Source organism: Bubalus bubalis, chromosome 15 (genome assembly GCF_019923935.1).
Source record: "Bubalus bubalis isolate 160015118507 breed Murrah chromosome 15, NDDB_SH_1, whole genome shotgun sequence".
NCBI classification, from domain to species: Eukaryota; Metazoa; Chordata; class Mammalia; order Artiodactyla; family Bovidae; genus Bubalus; species Bubalus bubalis.
Genome location: NC_059171.1, coordinates 61000116 through 61021886, shown reverse-complemented (window position 1 = coordinate 61021886; position 21771 = coordinate 61000116). Strand labels below are relative to the sequence as shown.

General features: G+C 43.9%; 1 protein-coding gene across 3 annotated transcripts in view; it reads right to left on the bottom strand.

The window, feature by feature from the left end:
• Nucleotides 1-21771, bottom strand: part of LOC102412826 (suppression of tumorigenicity 18 protein) — a 91374-nt gene that overhangs the window by 28102 nt on the left and 41501 nt on the right. For all 3 annotated transcript variants that reach the window (XM_025265422.3, XM_025265423.3, XR_006544995.2), the window contains exons 7-11: nt 16979-17113; nt 15763-15853; nt 14702-14806; nt 11506-11693; nt 9088-9299 (exon numbers count right to left, since the gene is read on the bottom strand). In XM_025265422.3, coding sequence (XP_025121207.1) covers nt 9088-9299; nt 11506-11693; nt 14702-14806; nt 15763-15853; nt 16979-17113 — 731 coding nt within the window. The remainder of the gene's footprint in view (nt 1-9087; nt 9300-11505; nt 11694-14701; nt 14807-15762; nt 15854-16978; nt 17114-21771) is intronic.

The following is a 21771-nucleotide window of genomic DNA, read 5'->3' as shown; positions in this document are numbered from 1 at the left end:
GAAGTATATCTGATTTTAAATCTCGCTTTCTGATTCGCTTTGGTTAATGTTCAATTCTTAGGCAGACTTCTCAGAGAAGCCCCATTAGGGAGTTTCGTGTTTCTGGGTTTAAGCAATGTAAGCCTAAATATAAGTAAGATGGTCCAAATACTAAATGTACTGGCTAAATGTATTTTATCTTTTTTTTTTTTAAGTTTAGCTTTAAATCTTCCTTTCTAGTTTGCAGAATTATCACTCCCAATTCATCCTTTAAAGCATTAACACTGGAGTTAATAAAGAGACACACTATCCCCCTCCCAACATGAAAAACATGCAAAAAACAACCAGCTGGGAGAGAATTTTTATTGGGAAATATTAGAACCATATTAGATTACTGTGACAGTGACATTTTACCCTGAGTGACTTGAACCAGAAAAGCTTGGTTAACTCATGGGGGGTGGGCTGGGGGAGGTGGGCAGCGCACGCCTAGTTCCCCCTCGGGGACGTGAGGTGGCAGCTGGCAGCATTACCAGGGTGGGGGCAGGAGGTTAAGTTCTACATTGAAAACTTCAGAATAAAGGTGATTATTTTCCAGATACTCAGTATGAGACTTTAATTCTGCCTCACGACATTTCTCCTCGGGAGACCTTGGCTAAGCTTCGTTTTGTTTTTAAGGTTCAAGTGCCAACAAGGTCCCCATGCATCCTGGCCCTTCTGCAAGTCACGTGCCCGAGGATGGTGTGCGCTGTCCTGAATCGTGAACGCTGCCAGACAGTAACTCCCAGGACTCTCGGAGAGCGAGCTTTTTACCCTCCTAAGTGGGTCAAAGGAATACCTTCCCGGGGTTCTCATTGCCGTCCGTCAATTCACAATTAACTTCTAGACAATGTCTCTTCTCTGTTTCTTTTGTCTGGAAAAGCAGGAGACTTCCCTGAATATGTTCCTAAGATCCCTAACAGCTACTTCCCAGGGGTTTATTTTAACCCCACAGTTACACTCTGCCTTTATCCCCTCCCCTACGTTCCCACTGAGATGAGGTCCACTGTACTGTTGCTGAATTAAAAAATAAAAGCATCTCTTCTGTCTGCTTGTTTTACCTGCAAAGTTTTTGTTCTCAATCTCTCAGGTAAAGATGCTTTACGAAATCTATGGGAGGTAAATACACTTCTAATGTATTTGTACTAAGATGCTTTCGTCCTGTCTTTCTGTCCTTTTTAGTAAATAGTTTAATCTCCTGTGATAGTTTTAAGCCCTGAATTTCACAGTAGAGCTTATCCAGGATAATAACTTAGTAACCACCACATCTTATGCCATCTGTATAATATCAAATACATTTTTATACCAGCATTAATAAACCTTAGTTACAAAAATCCAAGATATTAACCATATCTGTGCTGCACACTCTCTCCACGATACAATGCAGTCTGCCACAAGCACATCAAAACAACTTTTGGCTTCAACGCTGATATGTAACTATAGCAATGAAACAGAGCTATAGCAATCAAGTTTAATGGCCAATGTAAAGTAAAATGCTAAATATTGTAGTTGCTGACATTTTTTTCACAAAAAAATAAAAAACTTGGGTTAAGACTGCACAACCAACATTCACATAAAATTCCAGACCTCTGTGACAGATGGCTTAGGAAAAAGGAGCCACGTGACTGGGCTGCAGCGTTTTATAGTGCAAAACCCATAAATAGTGCAGATTCGAGCTTGCTGAAAAAAAAAAAAAATACCAACTATTCCAAGACAACACTAATATATATTTTAGTTTCTACAGGAAACTAAAAAAAAAAAAAAAAAGTTCCAATGAGTAAATGAGAAAAAAAAAAAAAACCCCAGAGATTCTGAGTTGTGGTGGTTCTACATCTTGAGTAATTATGGGTTGATCGAAAAAAAAAAATCATTCCTAATGTTTGAAAGAGGTGGTTTTCTGTGCCCCGTGCCCCAGCCGGCTGCTCTGAGCACCTGACTGTGCTGGGGAAGGGGAGGGGGGTAGCAGGCGGCCATGCGGGTACAGATGGGCTTTAAGTGAGCTCACAGATGCACTCGACAATTACACATAGCACCAGAGAAGGGCCCCTTTCTGCCCATGGATGGGTGGATCACACGTTTACTGCATGGATTTCATTCAGAGCAGTATCAATAGACATCATTTCTCTCTGTGCTTGAAACTCCACATGGCAGGGCAGTGAGGAGGGGGTGGTGGTGGTGGGAGAGGCCGTAGGAGGGGGAGAGGACAGCCCTACCCAGACAGGGACCCCCAGCCTGACTCCTAAGATGCTCATTTCTCAAAGGGCTTAGATCTTATTTGAATTATTTGAATTTTAAACTTCTTGAGCCTGGTCTAACACTGCTCATATACTCTCCAACTTCGGAGCAACATCAATGAGCATGTAATTCAGCCACTTCTTAGTTAGAGATATTTCCTGTGAGGTGCTGATTTTCAAAAGGATTGAGAAAGCACATAACATTTTCAAGCCACTATATTTAGGGCAAAAGAAAATGGAAAAATCTAGTGTCGCTGCCTTCAAGAAGCTTATTTGATGCATATAGGACATTTTTAGTGAAATTGACTACAAATTATTATTTTAGTTTATATAACTTATATATAAATTATACAATTATAAATTATTACTCAGCTGAAAGTTGAGGTGATTATCTATTATAAGCCTTATCTGTACTATAAAATCAGTAGTGACTCAGATGTCTGCCAACAGAGCGACAATATTACACTGTACCTATTAACTGGCACATTATGTGATCAGTAAAATGGTAATTTCAAGGACTTTGTTTCAACAGGGAAAAGACTTATGTCACTGAAAGCAGGAGACAACCTGGAATTTTGGCTACACTTACAACTAGGGAAAATGGGAAGAAAATCATTTTCTGAAGAACAAAAGGGAAAACACAGAAATTCTTGCCAGGATAGGCTTAGGGCTCTTTTCCTCAAGTATTTCCCAGGAAAATTATAATAGTACATTGTTTCAAAAATAAAAAAATTATCTTACATTCAAAGATGGTGACAAAGTAAATAAAAAAACAAAACTGTAATTTTACTTAAATGTTCTGATTATGAAAAGCATTAACTTCCAAGGCGTTGGTAGAATAAGATAGCCTTGTTTTCCTTATCTGGCATATTTTCCGTTGTTAATAAGGAGAGGTTAACCACCTCCTCGTTTTGTGACAGCGCTAAGGCGAGTGCAAGAGGACGGGGTCTGCGGACGGGGTTCTGCTCCATCTCGCCACTAAGGCTTTTCTGTTCCTGATTCAGGGGTTTTTTTCTGCAGAAACATGTTCTTCATATTGGAAGTCCTCTGAAACATGTTTTCAAAGTAGGCAGGGTACTGAATACAGTTCACTGTGCTATACAGAAAGTCCTTGTTAACGATACCCTGCCTACTTTGAAAATATGTTTCAGAGGACAAGTGTGTATATGTTAACCCCAAGTTATTTATAGCACAGGGCACTCTACTCAATAATCTGTAATGACCTATATGGGAAAAGAACCTGAAAAAGAATGGATATATGTGTATGTACAATTGAATCAGGTTGCTGTATACCATGAACTAAAGAACACTGTAAATCAACTATAATATAAAATAAAAATTAAATTAAAAATCAAATTAATATAAAAAAATAAAATCCTCTTGCTTATCCTCAAAAAAGGGTAACCAGGTACTAACAATAAACAAACTGGGACTTCCCTAAGGTCCAGCGGTTAAGACTCTGTGCTTCTTCTACCGGGGGTATGGGTTTGGTCCCTCATCAGGGAACTAAGATCACACATACCTCAAAAAATTAAATGCATAAACGAATAAAATAAATGAACTGAAAACATCTTATTCTTACTAAATAGCAATTGAATATTAATATTAATACTATTAAGAGTATGATTCATGAGATATACTAATAGAAATCCTGTGATGGAATTCAGAAGAGAAGTAAGTGACTGAGAGAAGGTATAAAATTCAAGTGTTGTTTAGTCGCTCAGTCATGTCTGAATCTCTATAATCTCATGGACTGTAGCTCACCAGGTGCCTCTGCCCATGGGATTGCCCAGGCAAGAATACTGGAGTGGGTTGCCATTCCCTCCTCCAGGAGATCTTCCTGACCCAGGGATTGAACCCAGGTCTCCTGCATTGCAGGCAGATCCTTTACCACCTGAGCCACCAGGGAAGCTAAATTTATAATCTTTTCCCCTAAATCTTTGTCTGACACTTAACGTCATAGTGAAAACTCTTGGTAGACCAGTAGTTTGTACACCAGGGAATGATAAATTCATCAAGGAGATCAAAAGTTAGGCATGAATTCAAGTTTTATCTCCAACAGTTGTAGCTGTGCCATTTAGGAGCAATTATTTAATATCTCGGCACTACTTTCTTCACCTGCAAAATGAGATGCCATTCAAGTATTCCTGGACTTCCCTGGTGGCTCAGACAGTAAAGAATCCACCTGCAATGTGGGAGACCTGGGTTCGATCCTTGGGTTGGGAAGATCCCTTGGAGAAGGGCATGGCAACCCACTCCAGTATTCTTGCCTGGAGAATTCCATGGACAGAGGAGCCTGGCAGTCTACAATCCATGGGGTCGCACAGAGTCAGACATGACTGAGTGACTAAGCACACGGCACGTTATGTGCAGAGGGCTCATTTATAGTGCCTGACACATAGTAGGTATTCGGTAAACAACACAACTGATAATAATCATAATTTGATTGGGTTTTTGGACTCTAAGAGATCTCCCTATGCCGTTCTACATGGAAGCAAAGAGGTGGTTTCCCCATACACAGTGCTGGTTCTCTGAGATCCTGACTACAGTCCCTCAGAGCAGTTCACTCACGTTGTGCAGCAGCATCTGACTTCACATTAAAGTTACTGAAAAAGGCTGATTTTGGATTCTAACCATCCCCAGAGCCACCGGGTTATTTCTGAGAGAAGGCAGCAGGAGTGGAGATGTGATAGCATGTTGTTTCTCGGCCTTGTTCAAGCACAAAACAGACTTTGAACTTTAAACATTTCAAGCAAGTGTCAATTTTTTGTTTTCTTTTAAGGCACACTGTGCATATGCCACTTTGTCTAAACAGGTGGGGAAAACACCAAAACAAACAACAGAACACTTGGCAAGCAGCAGGGATTGGGATAAAGATAGACTGTGTGCCTGTTCCTACCTCTGCTGATGAGGGAGGAGGAGGAGGAGGAAGGTGGGGAGGAAGGAGGATGGCGTGGACCCCGCAAACCCCCGCTGCTCACTCCTCCTGCTGCCTGGTTGTCCTCAGCCCTGTGCTTATCTCAGGAGCACCATCTCCAGACTCAAGGAGGAATGTCTGAAGCTGTGGTCCATCTATGTTTTGCAAATTCACAGGAATTCCACATGGAAATGAAGCACAGGCTACAAATCTCAGGACCAAGGACAGTTCCAGTATCACACTATGGCTCATGCTTCAAACAAAAGTGTCTGTAACCACAATGATCTCCACTTGGTATTGCTATTACTAATTTTTCTCTGACTTGATTTCTCAAAAAGATACTTAAAACACCCACAGGTGATTTAGGCAGTGTGGATATGCTGTGTAAGTGCTGGATTGGATTTTAACAGGAGCAGTTCTTTCTAAGATCTACTTTTAGGATGCAGTGAATGTGAGCTCAGGCAGCAACTGAGAGCGTTTGCACCTCCACCCAGGGCTGGGAGGTGAAGGAGGTGTGTGGGGTAGGCAGACACTCAGGCTGAGAAACTCGGAAAGGAGAACACTTCAGAATGTTCATAACATTCTTCATTGTTTTTGGAAGAGGTTCTCTTGCCTCCCTTGAGGCTTGCCTCTGCTGTCTTATCTTACACATGAGTAGGGATTTTGCATATCACGAATTCAGTTATCCTGCCAAACTTGGGGTGAGTTATGACTTTGCACATAGCTTGAAAGAACTTGTATTAGCCCTGATGAGTGGGTATGAAGCCAGTCTTTAGGTCAGTGTCCTTTGCCTTGATTTTAACAAAGTCATGCCCACATGCAAGATTCGTAACTTGTTCTCCTCTCGGGCTCTTTAAACAACTTCTGAGAAACTCACTGGGGGAAGGAAAGGACCAGATAGAGGCAGAAGAAAATAAATCCTTTGTCAAAGTTCTGGTCAAATTCCCTATAGAGTCACCCACACCTCCCCTGGACCTCAGGAAAGGCCCCTCTGAAGACCTTGCTCTCCTCCTGCAGTGACAACTTTTTTCGTCCTTCTTTAACCATAAGATCCTTGAAGGCAGGGTCTCTGAGGGACTCTACTCTGTTGGGCAGCCCAGCACCTACAGACTCTCCAGTTGGGACAGCTGAATCCTCCTGCCAGAATCTCTCTAGTCCATCAACAGTGCTTCTATGCTCAGCTCCAGAAGTTGAGAATGGGGGAAAGCCATGTATTTCTATATCCTGTTTTCCTAACTAGGAACTCAAGAGGTCTCTGAATTCTAATCAGCAAAAACAAACACACCAAACATGCACCATGAAGGAAGCCCTGCATCCTGGTGGAGAGAGAATCAGGCTAGTATTCATTGCGGAGTGAGATTGTTTACACTTAATCCTACATGAAACAAAGGGCACAGAGCAGAGGGCATTGCGGACAACAGAAACGGCCGGCACAGGGCACTGCTGGATTGGAGCCCATATTTCGGGGTTAATTACTTTGGCTTTTTCTCTCTCTCTCTTTTTTTTTTTTTGCTACAATAATTACTTTTTGTGGTTTCAGGAATGTATGAGGTTCTCTTTTAAGGTCAGAAAATAGAATCCAACCAGGATAGAACTCGGCAAATCATTACAGTCGTGTGCAAATGCAGGCGTGGAGGAGGGTGACACAAGGTGACCGTGTAGGGGGCCACACTGATCCCGTTTACCACCCACGATGTCCAACGAGAAATGTTCATGGGAAAAAGGTTTTGAAAACTGCCAGCATCACAGATTCTCTAAAAACCGACTGCCGCACTTTCTGGCCCTTCGACTCTTATGGTCTCATCTGTGGCGGGGCTTCTGCAGTTAAGGTGTGGTTGACAGTTTTGGGGCTCGGACATTTGGGGGGTTCCTGTCATCTTTGTTGGATTCACTGCTTGACTTCAGCAATTGATAGAACGTGGAGAATACAAAGGTAAAAGGCAGAAACGCGAAGGAGCCAAACTGTATCTATCCACGTAGAGCCTTCACCCTACAACCATTCACTCAAGCAAATTTAAGTAGCGTTAGCCATTATAACACTGGCACTTTTCTTTGTGCGTGTGTGCTCAGTCGCTATAGTCATGTCTGACTCTTTAAGACCCCATGGACTGTAGCCCCCCAGGCTCCTCTGTCCATGGGATTCTACAGGCAAGATTACTGGAGTGGGTTGCTATGCCCTCCTCCAGGAGATCTTCCTGACTTAGGGATCAAACGCATGTCTCATGCCTTACAGGTGGATTTTTTACCGCTGAGTCACCAGGGAAGCCCCTTATTCTTACAGGACAGCCTAAACTGACAATAAAGCAAATAAGAAGGAAGACAGTTTAGCATCAATCCAACGAGCTGCACATTAGAATATCCCTTTAAAAAGGAGAAATGTATTCAGGTTTTTAAAAATGAATTTAAGAACAACCAAAGTTACATTCTAAAGGACCCAAAATCATTCATTTATGTAAATAATCTCTGACTGTGATTTCTGGGGAAATTGGAGTTTTCTTTATATTTTTGAGGCAACGTGTTTTTCTTTGTTTAAGGAACTCATTTGTTTAAAACGGTTTTTGAGTGGTTTTTGGCCACCAACTCTTCCTGGGGTTTACTTGGCTCAGACCTGTCCAGAAGCTAATTCTGATTCTTCTGTCAAATGCGCCATGCCACTGTGCGCCCTGCTCTCCTGAAGGCCTGGCACGCACATAGGTGAGCAGCTGACTGCACCGGGATGGGCTGAGCTTAAAGGGAAAGGGGAGCGAATGCCTGTGCTCACTGAGTTTGGGTTAGAGTTTAACCGGGGCATCTTCCACCCAGAGCAAGGGGAACTCTCTTCTCTAATCACCACTTCTTTGGTGGCTCAGATGATAAAGAATCTGCCTGCAATGCAGGAGACCCAGGTTTGATCCCTAAGTCTGGAAGATTCCCTGGAGAAAGGAATGGCTACCCACTCCAGTAGTCTTGCCTGAAGAATCCCATGGACAGAGGAGCCTGGCAGGTTACAGTCCATGGGGTTGCAAAGAGTTGGACACAACTGAGTGACTAACACTTTCACTCTTCTCCAAACCAGCCTGGGCACGCTCTGTCAGCTAGCTTCTCCCAGCTAGGTAGGAAAACAATTTCTTTTAACAGCCTTCCATGTAGACAGAAGTTGCTGGCTCTAGCTGCCTGCAGCCAGTTCTGGCACCCCCATCTGATGGCCACTGTTACTCTGAAACATCACGATTCCCTCCTCAAAAGCCAACACACAAAGGATCTTTGGTTTTTATTTTCATCAAGACATCCTAAACACAGATGTCTACTTCTCCTTGTTAGTTGGAGAGGAGAGGTTATTAGAGAAAGGTGATTAATTTTGTGAGCTCCAGAAAGATGGGGACCTTCAGAAACTTCCTAGAATTTGGTTCTGGATTTGAATTTGGGCCCTGAGCTCTCAAGAGCCCTTGATCCTTCTCTTGTTGACTTAATGGACCTAGGTTTTATGATGTCCTTTGAGAAAACTACAGCATCTCAGACCATTTTATGCTCTATGATGGTTCCACACACAGTAATGAGATGTCATGAATTTTGCCATGTTTTACAAGTGGCGGTTTCATTAAACACATCCTACCATCTTTGATTCTCAGACAGCGAACAGTTTCTGCTGTTCAGACAGATTCTAGTGCTGTTTGTGTTCATGCCGCTGTGGCCAGGATCCCAACACAAAAAGAGGTTTGGAATCCACTGGGCTCCCCAGCCAGTCTCCACACCCCCCACCCAGCTTCCCTGCACAACCAGCAAATGAGCCATGGTCTCCCTGCTCCTTAAATCCACCAGGCTCGCCCCTTCCCAAGACAAAGGGGGCCAGGCCACGGGGGTGGTGAGCATGGCCAGGATTGTGGAGGCAGCCTATCCTCACGGCGAGCCGCTGGCCCCCCTCCGGGCTCTTGGCCTGCCTACCTTGGCGTGCAGACCCTGCTGTCTGTTGGCGAGGATGTCAGCGGCTTCCCGGCAGCGGGTGGACAGGTTCAGGATGGCCGCAGCTGCTGCGATGTGGGTGTCTTCACTGCGCTGGCCGGAGCCGTAGGAGCTGGCACGGCCTGGGCTCTGTGTGTGGGCGCCTGCACTCGGCAGCCGGGGGGGAAATTTCCCTGGACTGGAAAAATGCTTCGCTGTTGAAGAGAGATTTGATTAGCAATTGCACAAACATGGATTTACTCATTAAATAGACTTGTTTGAAAGACAACTTCTTGCATTAAAATACGTGAAGAATACACAGAAACACAATCCATTCTCTCTGTGTACCTTAAATGAATGTTATTCAGATTGGTTTTCACTGGAGTTCATAGATCAAACAAGGTGACTGCTGAGAAGGAAGGCCTATTCTCTTAATATTTTTTGTATTATACGTTTTATGAGAAAAACTCTAACTCAGGTTACTGGGCACGTGCTCTGGCAGCACAGGTGGTAAAAATGGTAGATTCAAGTCTATGCTAGTGAAACTTATCAGGGACTAGAGAGGCTTAAGGCCACAACATCCGCAAACAGTGTAGGTACGAGAATCAGCGATCCCTGTGGAGGAAATGGACTGCTTCATATTTGTTCTCACACCAACAATTTATACTTAGATTCAGAATTGCATGCTTTGCTATTTGTTATGCAGGTTTGTTTTGTGCTTAAATCAGTAGCAGTTTCTCTTCCTCCAACTTGGTGGACCTGAGGAGATGATGAAGCTTTTTTTTTTTTTTTACTTCATTTTTGTGTTCAGGTGCAGGGCAGCGAGTAGGGGATGGACTGAGCCCAAGTTCTCAAGGTGAACAGAAAAGCACTGAGTTATCAAGGCCGAGTCCTCCCTTATGCTTCTGCTATGGGTACGAGGGTGTCCCTGAGAGAATTAAAGATGTTTCTCTTTACTCTGGGTGTTTGCAAACATCATTCAGGGACCGGGAGGCACATCCAAAATTTAATGTGGGCTATAAAGGCATTTGGCTGTTTTACTGTATGTAGTGTTTATTTTAAATGTTTGATCATTATTTTTCATAAAATATAGTTTAAAGCATTACCAAATGTTATTCCTGTAGTTATAAAAATGTCACTGAAAATTCTACTTTTTAAACCAGTATCCATATTATATGAATATTTAGAAGGCTCTTATTAACTAGTTTCACCTGAATTAAATATATATGTATGTGTGTCTATTTTATATACATATAAAATAAAACTATCTGCATATAGATACAAAACACTGTGTGTGTATTTGTGTGTATAATTTTCCCCTTGAATCTAATAGGTTGTCATTGGTTACCTATGTTGGTTATACTTTATTTTTAGTAAGAACAGGTAAAACAATCTTTTAGAGTACAATATATTCTAGTTGATGGACACACTCCTCCCTAGTCTGTTTAGCCACTGTTGGGTTTTATACCGCATTCAAGTTCTTTGAAAAATTTGGTGATTCATATGACAGAAGGGAGAAACATTCTGTGTTCCTAAGAGCACCACATCTAGGTAACTATGTGTCAGATCAAAGGGAGCCCAGGGACCTGCACAACGCTGTGAAAAATTCATGGTCTATGGAAGGCTCCAACTGGGGGATTATTTCCCTTTGTAGAAATCATTCCTGGATTTATCCCCAGGTGAAAAATCTCACCTACTCATTAGAATATTCAAGGACTCTAAACAACTGGAGAAAACTATTAGTAAAAACATCAACTTTTATGTGTTACAAGTGCCTTTGCATTATGACTGTCCATACAAATGTGTCATTGTTAGAAAATGAACACATTTCTGCATTAATTCTTAAATCTGTGGGTGAACATCTCCATAGCCACACTTTTTTTTTCCTAGTAAAATCTTGATTTTTGAATTGTGAGTTTCCTCCTAGGCCTTTCACTTTTTCTCCCACCTTAAGCCTGAAAGCTTTTGCTAATGCAAGTAATACTTTAAGTAGTATTTCGCTATTTTACCTATTAGATTTTCATAATTTTAATATGAATTAAAATTACTGTATTATAATAGCTATTGCAGTTTTCAGTGTACTAAACCCAATCTTGGCTGAATGAGAATTAAATATTTTGTCAGAATTACTGTATTTAGATTCAACAATGGCACCATATTTGTAGAATAATTAAAACACAAACTATTCACCATATTCAGTGTAACATCATGTAACATCAATAGTACTGATTAACTTATTATTGTTATTCTTATTTTATTTCACTATATATTTTCTCTCCTCCCAGAAATAGTATATTACCTATTAAATATTGCTAAATATTACCAATAAATAATATATTACTTATTTAAATGCATCCCCTCCCATCACACACACATACACAAGATACATTTTGGGGGATAAGTACTGGAATTCAAGCTTACATTCAGGAAATGGTGGTGTTTTCCGACCTGTTTGTACAAGGGGGCATTTACCAAAAACCTGGGCATCAAAACTGGCGTAATCGAAGGGTATTTTTCCAAACTTCTCTTGCTCTTTTGACACCGTGGCTCTGGGCGACGTGATGGCTTGTGATCGGAAGTTGAATTCAATTTGCTTCACCAAGCTCGTCCTGAAGAGAGAGGCACAGAGCTTGAGAGAAATAGGAGGACACTCTCAGTGAGCGTCCCAGAGTCAGAATTTAAAGCAGGTTGGATATGTCACACCCGTGGATGCTACAGAGACACGCACTGGGGAAAAGCGCTGTGGTCACAGCCAGACAGGGTGGAGGGACAGGGAGGTGCTTTGGGCCCTGGGTGGCCGAGTCGGGGGGTGTGGGGGGCAGTTGTACATGGCTTGTCTGAGTCTCTCATCAGTAAAAGAGGGAGCATCATCCTCCACTCATTAATAAAGATGCTTAAGGAGCAAGTATGTGATGTCTATTTGCACTCTGATCTACTTAGAGAAAAGGGTCATGTTACTACCACCAGGGCACTGATAAGGTGCATGCATCCCACTGTTCATCAGAGTAGCAGTGAAAGTCATGGCCGTCGCTAGTGAGGAAATGTCATCATATTCTGTTCGGCAGAGCCAGCAGGACCCTGACATCCAACAGGGTCCGTGTCAGCACCAGAGACTAGATTTCTGAACCAGGAACTTCTGAGCCTTTTTACTTTTTATCCCCCAAGTTCAGATTAAATGCTTTTGCTGTGTTAGGTAGTATTTCAATATTTTATCTATTAAATTGCCATTGCTTCAATATGAATTGAAATTACTATAATAGCTGTCACATTTTTCAATAGAGTTATCTTAATCCAAGCTAAATATGACTTAAATATTCCTTTAGAATTACTGTCTGGATTAAACCAGGGCATCATGTCTATGTAGCACCAATGTCAACCAAGGAAAACACAAATGTTGTGTTGCTGTGGTCTAAGGCTAAAGAACACAAATATACCTTTCACAGTTTAGTAGTATCAAAATTTATTATTTTTCTTATTTTTCCCACCAAAACATACTTTGCTCATCAGAATGTCAAAGTTTCTGTGATATTTCTTGGATTAGGTAAAAACCTTTTGAGTGCTACATCAAAATATTTAAGTGATTAGTTGATCTTGTTATGGCATAAATAACTAGATTTATAGCCCTAATATTGCAGCAGTGTTCTAGCCTAAAATAATACGTCTCTTTTAAGTAATGGGCAAAATGAAATAATGCTATTTCTGCGTTTGATAAATAACCTCCTTAGGGAACTTCCCTGGTGGTTGAGGGCTTAAGAATCCAACTCCCAATACAGGGAAAACAGGTTCGACCCCTGGTTAGGGAAGATCCCACATGCCATAGAGCAACTTAGCCCTTTTACCACAACTACTAAAGCCCTCAGGCCTAGAGTCTGTGCTCTGCAACAAGAGTGAAAGAAAGTTAAAATGTTAGTCATTCAGTCATGTCTGACTCTGTGCGACCCCATGGACTGTAGCCCACCAGGCTCCTCTGTCCATAGGATTTCCCAGGCAAGAATACTGGAATGGTTTGCTATTCCCTTCTCCAGGGGATCTTCCCAACCGAGGGATGGAACATGGGTCTCCTGTATTGTAGGTAGATTCATTACCATCTGATCCACCAGAGAAGCCCCTGTAATAAGAGAAGCCACTGAAACTGGAGAGCAGCTCCTGCTTGCCACAACTAGAGAAAGCCCTGGAGGCAACAAAGACCCAGCATAGCCAAAAAAAAAAACAAAAAACTTACTAAGGGAGAAACTAGAAATACAGTAATACTGACAAAAACTCTTGTTATAAGATTTTTAATTGATAGCTACTCAGTAATTCATCATGATCTTTGCTTGACTTATCTTTTTCACTCATGTAATCTTGATTCTTGGCAAAGTCATGCCAATTGGCCCTTTTAATTAAATCTACAGAAGCAAATATTAAGGGATACCATATCTTAAAAATGTTCCTAATAACTTTTTCTCAGCTCAGTGTCTCAGTAACAACAATGAAGATCTGGTTATCTGTTGTAATCCTGAAATCGTTTTTTTCCTGCATGTGTGATTTTTGTGTTAATAAGTGCATCATTTCACACTGTCTGGTCCTCTGTCATTATTTAGGTGTATGTAAAGCCCTCCAAAGTGCTTGAGAATGTAGAGGACCCAGGACCAACAGGAGGTATTTTATTACAAGTTACCAGTTTGGAATGAATTTCTGTTTTAAAGAAACTATATGCATATCTGAAAAAGAAGGATGAATATACAGCATCACATATTTTGAGTGATGAGATTTATGAGATGGAAATGAAATCGTTCAGTCGTGTCTGACTCTTTGCGACCCCATGGACCGTAGCCTATCAGGCTCCTTCGTCCATGGGGTTTTCCAGGCAAGAGTGCTGGAGTGCATTGCCATTTCCTTCTCCAGGGGATCTTCCCGACCCAGGAATCGAACCCGGGCCTCCTGCATTACAGGCAGACGTTTTGCTGTCTGAGCCACCAGGGAAGTGGTTACGTCAACCATAAGGTGGTGCATGCCTGACTCATGGGAGGGCTTGCATTGAGTGACACAGAACTTTGATTAATACATGCTATCATATGAAGTGAAAGTGAAAGTCACTCGGTCATGTCCGACTCTTTGTGACCCCATGGATATACAGTCCACGGCATTCTCCAGGCAACAATACTGGAGTGGGTAGCCTTTCCCTTCTCCAGAGGATCCTCCCAACCCAGGGATCAAACCCAGGTCTTCCGAATTGCAGGTAGATTCTTTACCAGGGGAACCCAAGAATACTGGAGTGGGTAGCCTATCCCTTCTCCAGCAGATCTTCCCAACCCTGGAATCGAACTGGGGTCTCCTGCATTGCAGGCAGATTCTTTACCAACTGAGCTATCAGGGAAGCCCATGTTATCATATATTTCATATCTTTTTGATTCATCCACATTACATAACTCTGCACACAGATTAATTTTAAGTTGAACTTCTGGAGGGTCTAGCAGTTCATTTCAGTGACATGATGATGAACTGGGCCGGCCTTTCAAGTGGACAGTGGCTGCTGAGCACTGAAATGAAGGTAGCCCATGGTGCTGACATGTGGGGGGCGAGGGACCCTCAGTGTAGGATCTCCGAACACAGGGAGCATAGGGGACTGTCATACCTGTGACCCTGCTCAGGACACTGTCCGGTTTTGGGAGAATCAAGCTGACTTTTGTCCTGGGACATTGCCAGTTTTTCAGCTGCAGCAATTGGACAACCAGAAAGACTGTTAAAAAAAAAAAAGTGGGCAGATCTGAGTCAAAAAGAGAATGTAATTTGTCTGGGCACCTACCTCACTCATCCTTGGCGTGCACCAAATGTTGTTGTCATAATATTAATAGTTCTCTTAGCACCATTATCATCCTAAAAGATCCCAGAGGGCTTTGCAAACTACTGTGTCAACATTTGTCCCCAAATCTCATCTCAGAGGTGATAGAAAACAAACTCATTTAAAAATCAAAATATTATGTAAAGGAGATATAACTGAATTATTTGGAAACTTGGTGATATTTTAAGTATTAACAGAATGCACTCATCCAACGGCAATTGTCCAATTATAGCTAATTTCATGATATAATAGCTTAGGGCCTATAGGCAAAACGTTAGGAACTTAATTTTACATCTTAGTTTAAATGGAGAGTACAGAATATAAGTTTTCTGGCAATATGCATATGCATCAAATAGTATTTCATGATTACATAATCTATACATAATATATGTAAAACAATAAGCATTTTACCAAAATATTTACATGTATGCAATACATAAATGCACATATGTGTTTTAAGTTAGTTGCGATCTCTGTGGAATAACTCTCAATCAAATGAAATGATGTTTACCTTTAGTAATCTGAAGTTTTATGGTGACTGCTTTAATGCACATTGGATGGGGTTCAAGAGAACCCCTAAGCCACTCTTTCCAATATCAAACAGCTCTGGGGAGGTTCAGAGCAGAGGTCATACTCTGTGTGTGTCCCTATATGAGTATCTACCCCTGGTGTTCAAATATGACATTTTTTGTTGGCTGCTCTATGAAGATTTCTAGGGAAATAATGAGGCATTTTATTTTTTACTCTCCACACATTGAGAATATTTCTTATCTATGTCAAGTGCTAACACAGTTGACAGTGATCCAGCAATAGTGATAACACAGGTTAAGTCCCTGGAGTCTCATTCGTATTACCTCCTGTGCGTGTTGCGGTTGCTGTTCACATGCCCTCGTCCCGTGCATCCCGGGGTGGGGCACTTGAGCACATTTTCATGCATGGCAAGAACTAAGCACAAAATAGCACAGAAAAGAAAAGAGCAATTTACTACCAGTACATCACATGCCAAGATACTGACATCTCAACTTCGCATCCAAATGAATTTAGTTACAATCCAGCTTGCTCCCTTCCCATACAACTTCGGGTTGAAGACCAGAAGCCTATGCGGATGTCCAGTATTAAATGTCTTTGGGGCGGCTGGCACTGAGACATGCCCATGAGGGCAGGTTGTGTGGCCTAAGAGGTGTTTCAATAAGAGGCTCCAAAATAGAGGATGGAGCCTGCAGGTATTTCAAAGCTTAGGAGCAGCTCCTCCCTCCCCTCTCCCTCCAGTTTTGGGGCTCATGGGGGGACATGGGTGGAGGGACCAACAGGCCTTCACTCTGCAGGAATGTCCTGGGTGACGCCTCAGATGCCAGGTGTCCCTGCTGCCAAGGAGGCAGGGGACACAGGTGATGCTCTGGAATCTCAGGTGAGAAAGGACCACAGGGCACACAGAGCATCACTCAGGCCTTTTATCTCCTGTATATTCTGAGGCCTTGACACTGGAGTCTTGCTCACTCTGGGGAGATGGCCCCACCTCGGGCTCTCTAATTCCCAGAAGTTGTAAACACTTTTCAAATGCAAACCAGACAATTGGAGTCCACGTCTGACATCCTCCCCCATCTGATTCTCACTCCAGGGCGCTCTCCACCTGTTCTAACCCCCAGCACCAGGTCCCAGACAACCACAGACAGCCCCCAAGCTCCAGAGCTCCCAGGAAAAATTCCAACTGGTTGATCTGAGACCGGCTTACTTCAGCGAAGGCTCTTGCCAACGATTCTTCCCTGCTCTCCTCAACTTCCCACCTTCCCTGCTGGCCCTGGTGCTTCCCTGGAGGCCCCGCCTGGCCTGAGGAGCCCCCTCCTCTTGGGAACTGTGAGAAGCAAGTTACGTTTTCAACGTCAGTCATCTCTTGATCTGTTGGCCTCACTGCACCCCAATTTTTTATGAATATGCTGTAGTTTAAAACACCTGGCTAGATAGAAATTGTCTTGACACAGAGAAAAAACTTAGTGTTTCCATGTCTAATCCCAAACTGGAGGAGAAAGTGGGCGATCCCATGGACTTCTTCCAGGGCCAGGCGGCACTCACTCTCCAGGGGGACCCGCACTTTGTGGGGGCACCCCGAAAGGCTGCGGTGGTGGGGGTATAGTCCCGTCACGTGCCCTGTGCCGTCGCACCCAGGGATAGGGCACTTGGTCTCCCTCTTCTCAGGCCTCGGTGAGTCTACGGAGGAATTAAACAGAAAGACAGCTGGTCAGTCCTCGCCCTCCCTGCAGAGAGCGGCCCTTGTGGGGGCGGCCTTCTCACGCTGCTCAGCCTCCACATAATAAACACTCGCCTCAAATCACCCTGAATAAGACCCTCCACTAAGACCCACGGGAGCAGAAAAAGTGCTTTCTCTCTGATTTTCTTGGTGTCTTAAGCAGAGGCTGAGACAGGGTAAGGGTGTGTCAAAACACGGTGATGGTTTCAAGCTGTCATGTCAGATCATAGTTGTGAAAAGTCAGCCCTACACCAGAGGATGAGTAGGCTCCAGAAAAGCAAGAGAAGGAATTTATTTAAACCCATTTGTCTCTTATTGAGGGAATCTAGAAAAGCCAGGCTCAGCCATCACACGATGAAGAAGCTGTCCTATTTGAGGAGGGACTGCCTGGCCAGCCCAACGGGTCCTGGTGGCAGGTGCAGTGGCCCCAGGGCTCTGGGTTCCAGCCACATTGGGATTCTGACCTGACAAGAGGCCACCTCTTGCCAGTCCCGGCCGGTGGACAGGGCCGTAGGGGCCTGGGAGGCCCAGACCCCCGTGGTCGACAGCCCTGGATCAACTTGCAGCAGCCAAGGAGGAGAAGGGGCTATGGTTTCACTCCTGGTGCAGAAACTGAAGACAGAGGCCTGGCAAGGACGCATCCTTGGGGGAGACCTGCAAAGTGTGGGAGCACAGAGAGTGGAGCGGCCTGGAGTGGTTCACAGGGCGCTGTCAGAACATGGTGGGGGGCGGGGGTAGACCATATGCGCAGCTGTAGAGGAAAGGGACACCTAGTAACGCACACAGTCAGGCGGCCTAGAGGGCGTGGGTGGAAGACAGCTCAGGGTCCTCATTTCGCAGCACACCTGAGGCTGGGGGTTAGACAATATGTGTGAGTATGTGTGTCTGTGTGTGCATGTGTGTGCCATCATGTCCGACTCTTTGCGATCCCATAAACTGTAGCCCACCAGGCTCCTCTGTCCATGGGATTCTCCAGGCAACAATACTGGAGTGGGTTGCCATTTCCTTCTCCAGGGGATCTTCCCGACCCAGGGATTGGACCTGTGTCTCCTGCATCTCCTTCATTAGAGGTGAGTTCTTTACCCCTTAACAACCGGGGAAGCCTGAGGGTTAGATCAAGGATTACATCAATACATAAAATAAGTGAGGACTAACATGAATATGTTTATACTCATGACTGAGGGTAGATAAGCTTAAAAGCGAAATGCATTCTCAGAGGTGAAATTGCACTCTTAACTAGTGAGTGAAGTGACAATGTCAGCTTAGGACAGGTCTGCCCCTCACATTCCTCACACTGGGGCTTCTAGAGAACCAGGACCAGAATGGGCAGAGAGGGCCTCATAGAAAGGACCAGCATGGTGCAGAGACTGCGGATCAGCAGAACTCCATCGTCAGGAATCGGGGAACGCACAGTGCTGAGAGTGAAAGTCAACAGTCCACGAGGTCCTGCCGCAGGGAAGCCATGGGCGAGGGGTGCGGGCACGGTCTCAGCTGCTAGGACGCAGAGGGCCATATGCTCCGGCTCCAGAGGTGGCACAGAGCACCAGGCAGCGCTGCCCGATGAATATTGTGGAGCGCAGACGTGCCTCAGTGTGACCATGCCACCCCAATTTTCAGAGGGTAAACGGTCCTGGGCAGATGGGCACAGCAGGTTGTGTGTAATGCAATTATTGGGGGTGGCGGGGAGGGGGTGCTAGTTTTAACAAAGTGGGAAGAGCCAAGGACCCTTGGAGTTAGAAGTGCTGCCTGGGGTGGGGGGCCAGGGATCGGCAGGGAAAGGATGCAGTTGGTGGGAAGGGACACTGGAATAGCCACTGTGTGTGTTTTCGGAGACAGGATTTAATGCCAGGATGTGGAGACTACACTGTTTTCTGTGAGAGACAAAGGGACGTATGAAGAGTTCTGACATGTTGCATGATTTTGTGGGGCTATTTTTCACTGAGTCTGAAAATGCTGCCAAATTTCAAGTTCGTTTGGGTACAGAATGTCTGCAAAAAGCTAGTCAAAACCCTCGACGTTTGATTAACATGAAATCAGGATGGGGGGTGCTAACACCCTAAGCGAACGCATTGGAAAGAAGAAGCAACCTGAATTCTGATGGCCTCCCTCCCTCGGATCTTGGCCAGGTGAGGCTGCATTTCCAAACCAGAGTGAGAGGTCTGGCCACGCTATCTGCCTGCCGGAAGCCAGAGGGGGTGTGGGAGATAAGGGAGGCTGGCCCCTGCCCAGGTGGGGGCTGTGTCTGCCAGCCCCTCTTCGTGGGAACAAATATGCCCACAGTGCTCTCTAGGGCCAGCCCCGTGCCTGAACCAAGCACAGCAGCAGCTCTGGGGGTGGAAGGGCTCTCTGGCCTGGCTTTTCTTTCTTCATTTTCTTTCCTGGATGCTGCTTAATGAAAATGACCTTGTACTCTGGTGACCTGACATCCTGATGGACTCGTGGGCTTGTTCCCATGGCTCCCCTTCACCCTGAAAATGTCACAGGCCGCAGAATAAATTATACGGTGACTCTACTTACCCTGCGACCCAAAATCTCCCTGTGGCTGGTGGCAGCAGGACAGCCAAACCTGGTAACTTAAGACCTGGGTGAAATGATACTTTAAAATCCTAGTATTCCTGGAGAGCAAAGTCCCATGCCCGAGGCGCATGGGAAATTAGTGCTAACTTGTCGTTGTTTAATCACTCAGTTGTGTCCAACTGTTTGGGACCCTATGGACTGTAGCCCACCAGGCTCCTCTGTCCATGGGATTTCTCAGGCAAGAATACTGGAGTGGGTAGCCATTTCCTCCTCCAGGGGACCTTCCTGACTTAGGGATTGAACCCGCATCTCTTGTTTTGGCACGTGGATTCTTTACCACTGAGATGCCTGGGAAACCTGATGTTAACTTAGATGCATGGAATATACTCTCAAGAGAAAAAAAAAAAAAAAAACAGCTCCTCTTATGATCCCACACCAGGGATGAGAGGAAGAGTATGAACCTGGACATTCTCTGAGAGAAGCCTGAAGCCCCTGCAGTCGGCTTCACTGTTCTGCCTGTTTCTTCCTGTCTGGAATGAAGTTCCCTGCAGGGACTTGACATCCCAAGGCATGACCTCACCCCCTACACACACACACACACACACACACACACACACACACAGGCTACACCGTGGATTCATCTAGTCCCATCAGCGATTCTCTAAGGCTCCACCATGACCTGTATTCCCTAACTCACATTCTATTGCCTTGCTAATTTTTGTAAACAAAAAACGTTTTGAAAGTTCTATAGAAGAGACCAAAGTATTATCATGTGTTTTAAACTGTGGAACAAACAAAGTGTCTCCGAAGTCGAGATATCAGTGGCTGAAGATGCCATCAGTTGCAAGAGGAAATATTATCCTGTGTGCCAGTGAGAAAGGAAAAACAATTGAAAACTGAATAATGGCACACCCTTCTAATTTTACAGAGATGCTAAAATGGGAAAACTGTGTGTCTTAGAAGGAGGAAATAGAGTGCTTTGGAAATGATGGGGTTTGGGAATAGGAAGTAAATCTCATCTTTTTTTCTGATTTTGTTGCTCATTAAAACACATACACATGCACACACACACAGGTAAGTTTCCAAGCTGAGTGTGAATGGAGTGCTCAGGGCTGCTTATACAGCATCCTGCCCCAGACTACATGCTGGTCCTTAATATTCAGCCCTTACAGTATGTACCCAAAGAACTACTTGTCTTATCCCTCACCAAATGACATTATTTTATTCTTTTTTTCCTCAGAAATGAGCTGCAACACAGTATTAGACAAGATTGCAGGTGAGTACTAAAATGGATTTAAAATACCCACCTGATTTCTCGATAAATTTCAGTGATCAAAACATCTAGCCAGATAGCACATTATTCTCATCAACCCTGTAAGTCCCCAAACTTGACCTTCTCTAGGATATTCCTCCCCTAATTCTGTGATTCTCAGATTTTATGGTGTCCAAGAGTCACCTCAGGAACTTGCTTTAAAAAAGCAAGATATGCACATGAAAAGATGCTCAACATTGCTAATTATTAGAGACATGCAAATCAAAACTACAGTGAGGTACCCCTTCATGCCAGTCAGAATGACCATCATTAAAACGTCTATAAACAAAAAATGCTAGAGAGGGTATGGGGAAAAGGAACCCTCCTGCGCCACTGGTGGGAATGTAAACTGGTACAACCACTATTGAGCACAGCAAGGAGGTTCCTCAGAAAACTAAAAATAGACTTACCATATGATCCAGCCACCCCACACCTGGGCACATATCTGGAGGAAAATGTGGTTTGGTTCAAAAGGACATATACACCCTAGTGTTCATCGCTGCACTATTCACAATGGCCAAGACATGGATGAACCTAAATGTCCACTGACAGAAGAATGGATAAAGAAGAGGTAGTACACACATACAATGGACTATTACTCAGCCATAAAAAAAAATAAAATAAAATAATACCATTTGCAGCAACATGGATGGACCCAGAGAGTATCATACTAAGTGAAGTAAGTCAGACAGAGAAAGACAAACATCATATGATGTTGCTTATATGTGGAATCTAAAATAATGGTACCTATCCATGAAACAGACTCACAGACATAGAAAATGAACTTAA